The sequence below is a fragment of the Pinus tabuliformis genome, chromosome 1_2, assembly GCF_031772625.1.
Source record: "Pinus tabuliformis cultivar Carrire ecotype Pingquan chromosome 1_2, CPIR1, whole genome shotgun sequence".
Classification (NCBI taxonomy): Eukaryota; Viridiplantae; Streptophyta; class Pinopsida; order Pinales; family Pinaceae; genus Pinus; species Pinus tabuliformis.
Genome location: NC_142298.1, coordinates 1,035,784,076 through 1,035,795,360, shown reverse-complemented (window position 1 = coordinate 1,035,795,360; position 11,285 = coordinate 1,035,784,076). Strand labels below are relative to the sequence as shown.

The following is an 11,285-nucleotide window of genomic DNA, read 5'->3' as shown; positions in this document are numbered from 1 at the left end:
CTCATAGAAAAGGCACTTGAAATCTGGACAAATACATGGCAAAAGATCCCACAACAAAGATTGTGTATAGCACTCCCACCCCATAATTCACTGAGAATTGAATAATAGAGTATTCTAAGTACAAATCAACCAATGTAATACATGGCAAAAGATCCCACAACAAAGATTGTGTATAGCACTCCCACCCCATAATTCACTGAGAGTTGAATAATAGAGTATTCCAAGTACAAATCAACCAATGTAATACATGGCAAAAGATCCCACAACAAAGATTGTGTATAGCACTCCCACCCCATAATTCACTGAGAATTGAATAATAGAATATTCTAAGTACAAATCAACCAATGTACCATTCAAAAAGGTAAAGGACAAAAAACCCAGATTAACAAATTTTCCCCAATTAAATAAACCAGCCAGGTAAGCAGAAAGTTCATCTTGCGTTACAATGATATTGTCCACACCCTAGGTCCCCTATGTCTTTGCATCCCTCAGCCTCTCCAGAATAACACCAGGAGTCAACGGGAGCAAAGGAATGATCAACTATGAGTTATGACTCATCTAAACCTGTGCTATGCCTGCAGTAAAACCTGGTTCTTCACATCTATATCTCCCATCTGGACCAATTCCAAACCCTTTAGGATCTGCAAACACATTCTCAAGAAGTTGACCACGCTGTGGCAGAGGGCTTGCATCAGCAAATTCCACGGCATCCTCAATAATTTCATCAATTTTCTTTTCAATTGACTTCAAATCTGATTCATTAGCAAGATTATTCTCTATAAGGTATTTCCTAAATGACACTATAGGATCCCTTGCTGCATAATGAGCCTTTTCCACTGCAACATCAAAGCAGAAAACTTTTCAAATATCTTGAACAGGTAAGTATTTGGGTCTTTGGAATGCTATCCTTAATTGTATTATCTAAAACAAACAATACTGAAATTATTCCTGCAGATTAATAGCTTTATAGCTTTTCAAATGCATTTAAAGTTTAAACCCATTCAGAACATCCATGTGAGATTGTGACACACGTGAATCACAACCTCCTCAAGCTAGATAACGAGAAAATGGGCATCCTGATGCATATTGACAGCATAAACAACTACAAGAAACCAAAAATAATTCAGTAAAAGTGCAGGTTCAGATAAATTTGTGAGAAAAACTGATAGTTAAGGCCTAGAATTTGGAGTTACCGGGGTCTCGAAGCTCGTCAGGGTCAGCCAACGAATGACCTCTGAATCTGTATGTCTCGCATTCAACAAGAGTTGGCCCGTCGCCTCTCCTTGCCCTAGCCACAGCCTCCTTAGCCACTTCTCTAACCTTCAACACATCCATACCATCAACATGCACACCCGGCATCCCAAATGCAGGCCCTTTCTTCCAAATATCTGGAACTGATGTCGCCCTAACGTGGGACATTCCAATAGCCCACAAATTGTTCTCAACAACAAAAACAATCGGAAGCTTCCAAAGGGCAGCCATGTTCAAGCATTCAAAGAACTGTCCATTATTGCATGTCCCATCTCCAAAGAATGCAACAGTAACTGCATCAGCCGTGTCATCCTTCAGCACTTCTTGCTTATATTTGCTACTGAACGCAGCTCCCAGAGCAACTGGAATTCCTTCTCCAATGAAAGCAAAACCCCCCAGCACGCCATGCTCTTTAGAAAACATGTGCATGGAGCCTCCTTGCCCTCTGCAACAGCCAGTAGTCTTCCCAAATAACTCACTCATCACAGCTCGGGCAGACACTCCCTTGCTAAGTGCGTGCACATGATCTCTGTAAGTACTACAGACATAATCATGAGCCTTGAGCATCTTAATAAACCCAGTTGAAACAGCTTCCTGCCCATTGTAGAGATGCACAAACCCAAACATTTTTCCCCTGTAATACATCTGGGCACACATGTCTTCGAACGATCTGCCCAGCACCATATCTTCGTATAATACCAAACCCTCCTCCCGTGTGACAAGCTGGAATCAAGAACGGAATCAAAATCTTAAAAACCCACCCATTTTCATCGTTTTTTGGATCAATTTTCTACTGCCCCAGCAACAAATGATCAATCTGGCTACGGTTTGGATGTCTGGGCTTGACTATGGTTTGAATCCAGGTTAACTAGGGAAGCACCAAGGAAGTCAAAGCTATATGATGAAAAAAAAATTAAACCATTTGAGTGATTTTTAGGTAGACGATGATGCTTACCAGGTCTGATTTTGTATCCATATTCTCCTTCACAAGCTCCGATGATGATGCGATTGCAGACACTCTCACCAGCGAACATGGCAATTTAGTCAATCTGCCATCCGAACGTCTGAGGTTCGAGCCCATCAAACCCTTTCTGAGGCATCCAGGTTTTGCAGTAACACACGGAAGCTTGCCCGCACTGTAGTCTTGGGGTTTCTGAGCAATACAGGGAGTAGATGCGACCATGATTCTACCTGTCGCCATTGTGCTCATGTTTCTGAGGATTTCTGTAGAGGGTTAGGGAATAAAGAGGAGGGAAGATGTTGAGGTTGTTCAACTACTTTCCCACCATTTTGAGCTCAGTGATCTAACCCTTATGAGCTTTGCTGCTGCTACCACGTGGCGCTGTGTTAGGCCATTTAGGCAGGTGTTGGGGTTATCAAACCTGTCAAGGAATTTTTTGGGTTGGTGGCGAAATGGCGTGTGATGTACAGGAGGAGGCTGCGTTTGCGCGTGGGACTGCAGGCAATGTTTTACCAATAACCTGGCAATTGTAACTTCAGCGATACAAATTTGTAATCTCTGTGTGTCAGCCTGCAATTCAGAGCGTTTGTGCACTATTTAACATCATCATATGATTAGAAGTCTGACTAAATGATTTTTTTAAACCGGGATAAAGTGTTTAAAATGATGAGAAGTTTGACTTACATTTATAAAGAAGATAAATTTGAGAATGAAAATATTATATATTAAATTTTTTTGGAAAAAAAATATTAAAATATAATTTATCTTAATAATATATAATATAATATGGGCATAGGGTGTCTTTTAATATTATTTAGGTATGGTTAAAGTTTATATTTTGGGACATAAGGAAACACATTAACAATTCAAGACTTGAAGGTATCGACACGAGTGAAAGTCTACCTTTTTGTAGATAATTCTAGGTGGCGTGATTTTTTTGAATAGCAATGATGAGTCATCCTTAAGATAACAACAAGTAATGACTATCCCCATTGTTGATTTGACAATTGAGTTATTATAGTTTATCCACTATAAAAGTTATAAGATTACAATAGATCTTGTATTGATATATATTATATTTTAATTTATAAGTGTGAAGATATTACTTATCAATATATAAACATACTCCATAGATATTTAGCTAAACTCAAGACTATTATATAATGTCAACATTAGAATGGCTTTCCTTTAATATCAATTTCAATCGAAATGTAGAGTATTATTGAATTGCTTTTTCTTCTATCAATGTTTCGAACTTTAGTATTTAAATTTTATTGTAGTGACAACTTCGCTCTTACTATCTACTAGAATGTCTTTCTTTTAATATCAATTTCAATTGAAATGTAGAGTATTATTGAATTGTTTTTTCTTCTATCAATGTTTATGACTTTAGTATTTAAATTTTATTTTAGTGACAACTTTGCTCTTATCTACTACTATGTAGTATATGCTATATATATTACACTCTATTACATTAATATACCAGCTTTTATTTTCAGTATTTAAGAAGTACCAATTTCAAATTGTATTAAATTTTACAAAATTATCATACATAAATTACTAATTTAATTTGTGTTAATAATAATGAATATATTTAACATAATATTGAAAATTTTAATATCCGTAAAGACTCAATTATAACATGAAAAACAAAATACATTTATTAAATTTTAACATTTTTGTAAAATTATAATTTACGTGTATAAACTCCAACATCTTAGTAAATTTGAGATCATTCTTCTAGTTTTAATTGGGAAAGAGCTGAATATACAACTCCCTAATATGAACAGACAATAAGAATCAAATATGTAACTTATTAAGAGCAACTACAGGTTGGAGCAAATGGTTGTCATTGATAGGGCCTTAATTGATTAGACTTTCATGTTTAGTCTTGACTTGAAGACAAACATACATGCATTAAAACATAAGTTTGGATTTTGATTTAATAATACCAAAAATAAAATTTAATATTGAAAATTGGGACGTATTAATGTTGAAAATAGAATTTTAATTTAAAGCTCATTCATTTTGAAGCTCTCATTTCCTTGAAATCAAAGCTCCCAAGTTCATGTGACCATTCCCAGGCAACTGGGGACATCTCATACTTATTGCCAAGCTCCCAAAGATTTTAGAACGCGATGCCAAGATTGGTTCTTATGCAACTAGACTATGATAATTCCCAAGTTAGATGCTAAAGAAAACGTTCTAAAGTATCATTCCTTTGGTAATCGAACCTAGGCCACTAATGGAAAGCTTCTATCAATCAATAACTAGACTACAACACAATCAATTTCTACATGTTATTTTATGCACTTGTACATTTACCATGGATAAGAGGTATAATATGAGTAGGCATTATAAACTAGTGTAGATCTAGATTGACTTTTGATATATTTAGTACTAAGGGGTATTAAAAGGAAATTAAGATGCAAATTTGTTCATGCTTGAAAGAACATGAGTTAAGTATATACTTTGTGTATGTGTAATACACACACACACATTTATATAGGGATTCAAACTTTGTTGGGGGTAAGATCTAAGGAAGTTTTGGAGAAGAACCTCGAGATGAAGGAAGGCCTTGTAGATTAAACCAAAGAAGAAGAGGAAGAATTCAAAATGTCTATCTTTCTAACTAGGGATAAGCTTGTGGAGGTTTGGGAAGGGACAAGGGCCAACTGTGATTAAACCTCGTCACAGAAGTTTTGCTAGATTTTGTCAAGTTGGAGTTTAAGCCTAAGGTTGAAACCCCAATCAACACCACAGTATTGATCATAAATTATGTCAAAATAAATGGGACATTGGCTCAAACATCACCTAAGGTCAATGAATTTCATTCACTTTGGAAAGTAAACACAAGCAATCACATGTCCATACTCAATCATTCATTGAGGCATGAACATCAAGACATACTCTTAATTAGAGAGGAAGAAGGAGCAGTCAACAAGAGAAAGGTTTCAAAGGAAAGAACGGGGCTTAGATTCAAAGATCTGTTTAGTAATGGGAAGATTTGGTAGGAAAGGGTTTAGGAGCCTTCGGTGGCAAAGATACAACCAATTTGACTAGTGACAACAATAAAAGCAAAAATGTGAGAAAACATAAGGAGAGGGTTATATTGGTTATAGGAGAAGATGTGAGTTAGAGGACATTAAAAACCTAATAAGAAAGTCTTAATTGGTCAATTCATGGGAAAATTAGAGCCTTAAGGAGGATTACCTTTGACCACTAGAGTGGAATTGTCTAGGGTTGTTGGCTACCTACCAAATTACCATGTTTTATACAGCGTTAGTGGGCCTAATGGTTAAGATCGTGTGTTTCCTCCTATGAGGTCACAAGCTCAAAACCAGAGGGGGGTAGAGTATGTATGCCTTCGTAGACTTAGCATTTGAATCCTTACGTGGAGGTGGGTCCCTTGTCCCACAAATAAGGGGGTCTCATACACCAATTTGGTGTTTGGCTTGGTCGTGACCTTAAAATTGGATAACAATAATAATAATTAAGAGGGTGGCTCACTTTCAAGTTCATGTTGGAAGCTAATATGGGAAAATATTAGCTGAAAAATGGTTTTGGGGACCATCATACCTAGACATCTAAAAATGGTAGCTCGGGTTCAACCTAAGGAGTGAACCTTTGTAGATGTAGATTGGTTGGGTTAAACTACTTGACCTATTTATGGAATTGTGGAATGAGAAGATACTAAGGATTATAGGAGATGGTATAAGAAAATTAACATAAGAATAATAATAATCTTGGTCAAAATTGACTCAAGATGGAAGGCTAACTGGAGTGCCCAAAAATCAAGCGGAGAATTTGGCAGTTTGTTCAAATTCTTGGTTATTGGAAAAGCCCCTTTAGGTTCTCTATGATTCCTAAGAGAGGCTACACTTGGAAAGAATGTCAAAAAGTCAGGAAGATAGTAGATATGGAAAGAAAAAATAAAAAATAAAAAATCTATAGTGGCAAAGGAAATCTTGGGAATTGCACCAAAAGAACAAGTAACATCTGAATAGTTCAAGAAATTGAGTGAGTAAGAGTCTATAAAGGCATGGTCAAAGTTCAAAATTGGGTGTGCCCATAAATCTTAAGGATTACAAGAGAAGAACAAGTACTAACTAAAGAGTTCAAGAAGTTGAGTAAGAAGGAGTTCCAGAAAGGCATAGTCGAGGCTCAAAATTAGATGTGCCAATGCTAGAAGTAGAATTGGCGAAGGAGAAAAATATGAACATCACTCTATGCACTTCCAAAATGATATGTAGCTTAGGTGATATCCTTAAAGAGGATACGCCACTCAGATGAGTAATGTGTAGCTCAGCTAGTGGAGGAGATAACCTGTGTGTCCTCCCCAAGGAGGATGTACCCCTTAATTAAGCAATGTCTAGCTCAGTAAATGAGGATTATGGCTAAGGAACCCTCCTCAAGAAGCACATGTTCCATCTGTAATGTTTGTAGCACTTAACCCCATTGACAGTGTAATTGTAATTAATTATGTTGTTGATCCTTGTGTGGACATGTAAATGTAAATTGGAAAAAGGCCCCAAATAATTGTAATTATTATTTAAATACCAACTGATGAAGTGGTGGAGCCTTGATACGATATAGACCATGAGAAGTCATGAGGAGGAAGGAAAACAACAAAAGGGGAAACAAATTTACCAACTTAATGAGAATTGTAACCTCAAAATGAGAACTATAACCCAAAAAAACACATATTTTTACATATAAAAATGAAAAAACACTACCAAATTGAAAAGCGGTGATGTTGCATTACCCTTTTTAAGGGTTAAATTTCCAACATTTTCAACCCTAGGACAAAAAACCAAAATCATGATTACGAAAAATGTTAAAAATCCAACATCTTTCATCCATGGCATTAAAACTCAAATATCAAGCTTAAAATTTGAACATTTTTAACCATGGCATTAAAAACATGACTATGGAAAACCTTAAAAATCAACACCTAAATTAGGGATTTCTTTGTAAGGTTAGGCACTTTATATTACTTTCAAATAAATGTACATGACATTTTTCCATTAGCTATTGGTTTTCCACCTAGGAAACCAAACCAATAGTAGAGATTCAAATTCCTAACATTACATATCACATAAGTTATAAGTCTATCATTTAAGTTGTAAAGAAAACTAGTAGAAACACTATGCAAAAAAATTATGACCATATCTATAACAATGCCATGATAAAAGTGCATAACAAGATATATGGCTCGCGTGAACATGTTATCCTCGGGGAGATTCCACCTATATAGGTGGAGGAGGATCACTATCTTCATTGGAGGAGGTTGTTATCACTCAGGTTGTCCCTTGGCTCCTTAAGGGATACGGCCGAGGTAACCACAAACCAATCTTTCGGCTGCAGGTCCTAGCCTACCTGCAGTCAGAGAGGGCTCTCTTTTTATGATTTAACTTTGTTTTGGGTTGATTTTAGGCTAGTTATGGTGTACAAAGGTTTTGTTTTAATTCTGGTGGGAAGGAGATGTTTTCAAGCAAAGTTGGGATGCATAGTGTGAGAAGTTCAAACCATTGGGCATGGAGTCATGGATTAGGGCTTGTTGTTGTGTTTTCTTGGTCACAAGAGGAATATAGAGCAGGATAGCTACACATAGAACAATATCAAGCTGGAATAAAGATGGGATGAAGGTCAGAGATGAAAGGCAACTAAGAATATTTCATTAGCTAACAGAGAGGAAAGATGAATGATAGTTTCTCTAGGAGCAATCAAGAATTCCTAAATAACAGTCATATGTGAAAGAAACAGGGTAAACATGATCATTTAAGTATGCATATTCATAACCATTTCTGAGGAAAACATATAAAAATAACAAGAACTGAGCATAGGGTGTAGTCAAGCAAAACCTAAGCTATTCTTTTTTCTTGCTATTTAGATGGTAACACAATGGTGCATAAACATATGTAAACAGTAAACAGAGTTAGGAAAACACTTATTGAGCCATGTAGTAGCACAGGAATTCCACAGTCACTCTTTAGCCATTAATAACACAACAGTCAATTCTTCATCCAAAGCATTCCAGCAGTCTTTGATTACAGAGCTTCTCAAAAATACAGCACAAGTCCAGAATGAGGATTATCAACCAACCAACCCTTTAAACAATGAATTAGGGTGGTTTACATAGAGAAAATATCTAAAAATATCTATTACAGCAGACCTTAAACAGGTCTAGGGGAAATGAGTTCTTTAACCTAATCTTGTCCTGAAATTAATGCAAGAAAATACCTTTGAGCTGCGCTGGAGGCAGCTGTATCAAAATGAGTTAATATGGTGTCCTTATGGCTATGTGCTGTTCATTTAGCCATAACTGTGCTTTGGGCTTTGATCCCCTGCTCCTGAGTGGTTTTGATGTGCATTAACTGTGATATGAGAGCCTTAAATGGCTTCACCGCTTTCTTTGACTTTGCTTGGGGGCCTTTAATGTTCACCTGCTTTGGTATTGCCGATCTGATACTCTTTGCCACTTCACTGATACTCTTCAATTTAATCTGGGTTTCATCTTTCCTCTAATACTCTTGAAACTGTCAAATCGCTCCTTTTCTGAACCTACATGAAGAAATCCTGTCAAATTGCGAATTTTGGGGTTTTGCAGGTAGCCGAGCAATAGGCAGCCTTCCATTTTGATCATTTTTTCTAAGCGCTAATCGCGCATCAAAAACTGCCTCAGTTTTTCATTCCGGGCATCCTTCGCTGCGATTTTCGCGCTTCGTGCCCTTTTTGGTGATGACGTCAGCATGACATCAGCAGTGGGTCCCGGTACGGCGGTGACGTGGCAGGGTGACGTGGTAGGGATGGAGGCAGATGCGATGGCAGTGACACGTAGCAGTGGGGGGTCGACGCAAAGGTGACGTAGCGTTGACGTGGCATTGACGTCAGGGGCGGAGAGACAGAAGGCGATTTGTGGTTTCATCGGACCGCCTTCTATACGAGGGTGGTAAATGTCAGAGGGGCTCCGATGCAATCAAGGGCGGACACCTGTCTTCTGTACGACGACAAAACCGCCAGGCTATTGGAGGATAACCGTCAATCGTCAGGGCGGCTCCGAAATCGCCGAGAGCCGTCAGATCTGGGGGGGCGGATTGGAGGGCTGACGGAGTGCGGAGCTGGCGGCAGGTTTGCACACGGGGCCCGCTGTATATTTTATCATTTATTTATGTCCGGGGGGGGTCAAAACTTTGGGTAATATGGGTTTTTAATGCAACGGAAGGGGTCAGATTGCATGGGAGAGGGTTTTTATGCTTTGGAAGGGGTCCAAAAGCATAGGAAAATGGCTAAAGAAGCAAACTAGGGGTTCTTACTAAGTCTCAAATAGACTCAGTAATTCCCAAGTATTTATTTATGGTTATATTTCAACCAGAGGGAGGGGATATGTATTATTTTTGGAATTTTATATAGTTTTTTTTTGTATAATAGGGGATAAGGAAATGATCTAGGGAGCTAGATAATAGAGTTAGGAGTTAATATGAATTTGTGAGGTGAAGTGTAGGGGAGAGGCTAAGTTTGTGAACTGAAACTTAGACATAGGAAGTGAATGGACTGTGGAGAAATGATTTTTACACAAGAAATGTGGCTTCTTTTCACTGAAGAAAGTCAAAGCTTGACTTTGTATTTTACAAAAATGAAGTGACAACAGGACTAGTTGGGCAGATCCCAAGGTCCTCAAGGGGATGTTAGTGAGTGATTTGGGGAATAAGAAGAAGGGGGAGTTAGACATGCCTCGCTTGAGCTCCTCCAAATGAAAAACTGCCTCATAATTGTGATCTGAATAGGTATAACACTTGAAAACATGAAATGGATCACATAGCTTGATTCTGCAACTACAAAACTACTTACCCAGCCTACTTACCTAGCATTTTTTCTTCTTTTGCATGGGTGCACTTGGACTTGCAGACCTTGATTATCTTCTTTTCTTTTGACTGCCCTCCTATCTAAATGTACCCTTATATCTTCCAAGGGCCCAGATTAAGCAGTTGGGCTCCTTTATTTCTCTACCTAGCTACTGATCTGCCAAGCTTAAGCTGTTTGGATAGATATTCATTCTCTATCTTCTAAAACAAGCAATTTAAACCTAGGGAAGCCAAGATTAAGCTGTTTGGCTTTCCCTTAACTGTAAAACTCTTCAAAAATGGTATGATTCTTCAAAATGGAACTTCTTGGAAATATGGAACCTTGCAGCATGAAAAGATGACATATTTGGCATGTAAAATAGTCAATCATGAAATATGAAACCTATTGCAATAGAAGGCTAATAGTGGCTCCACTTGGGGATGGTTTTTCAAGATGAAAAGCCAAGAACAGCAGGTCAGAATGCCTTGATCTTCACTTGTTGCTGTAAACTGAAAATTTCCTTCTTGTCAATGCCTTTGACTGAATTCTCATAAGCTGATATGCAGTATCCTTTTGAACTGAATTGCAGAAAAATTACAGCTCTGCTTCTTGCCTCTTGTGTGCTTGTAATCATTGAAATCTGCTTGAGTACTTCTTTGTAATTATTTCAAAAACAGAGATCTAAAATAGAGCTTTCTTTGATCTTTCCTTCAAAATTTGCTGCATTGTTCCCTCTTATTGGCCTGCTATAAGAAAAAGTGTTGAAAAATCAAATATTAATGTACAAATAGTATACAGAGCTGTGTTGCGTTCAACAAAAGGGATCATGATAGTGCTTTAGCATTCGACCATTGACAGGGCCTTCTGCAGCTGTGCTGCCATCTAAACTCTTCAGAAAATATGTGTTGTTACCTTGAACAACAAAAATAATAAAGGGGCCTTTCCACAGGAAATCAAACTTGCCATGCTTTCCTTTGTCCTCTCTTCTTGAATCCCATCTTAAGACTTTGTTGCCTATGCAGAAATCTTCAGCCTTGGTTCTTTTGTCAAACATTTTCTTGAGCTTACCTTGTAAAATCTGAGCTCTGTTGTACACTTGCTCTCTTGTTTGCTGCAAATGGATGGTTTGGTTTATTCTTCTTTGGATGTCATTTGACTCTGCCTGAATCTCTTGCAGCAATTTGATAACAGGGATTCCCAAAGAAGAGGGGAACTTGGCCTCCATGCC

General features: G+C 37.7%; 1 protein-coding gene across 1 annotated transcript; it reads right to left on the bottom strand.

The window, feature by feature from the left end:
- Window positions 1-382: 382 nt before the first annotated feature.
- Window positions 383-2,818, bottom strand: LOC149209673 (pyruvate dehydrogenase E1 component subunit alpha-3, chloroplastic-like). The gene is made up of 3 exons (XM_089396461.1): window positions 2,207-2,818; window positions 1,194-1,974; window positions 383-836 (listed from the first exon to the last, which is right to left on the bottom strand). The coding sequence occupies exons 1-3, from the start codon at window positions 2,459-2,461 to the stop codon at window positions 559-561; spliced, it is 1,314 nt and encodes a 437-aa protein (XP_089252587.1). The 5' UTR covers window positions 2,462-2,818; the 3' UTR covers window positions 383-558.
- Window positions 2,819-11,285: the final 8,467 nt, after the last annotated feature.

Coding starts and splice junctions, on each gene's coding strand:
- LOC149209673 (XM_089396461.1), bottom strand. CDS start 2,461: ATGAGCACAATGGCGACAGGTAGAATCATGGTCGCATCTACTCCCTGT. Junction 1,975..2,206: donor TGGATACAAAATCAGACCTG/GTAAGCATCATC, acceptor TCTTGATTCCAG/CTTGTCACACGGGAGGAGGG. Junction 837..1,193: donor TGACGAGCTTCGAGACCCCG/GTAACTCCAAAT, acceptor TTGATGTTGCAG/TGGAAAAGGCTCATTATGCA.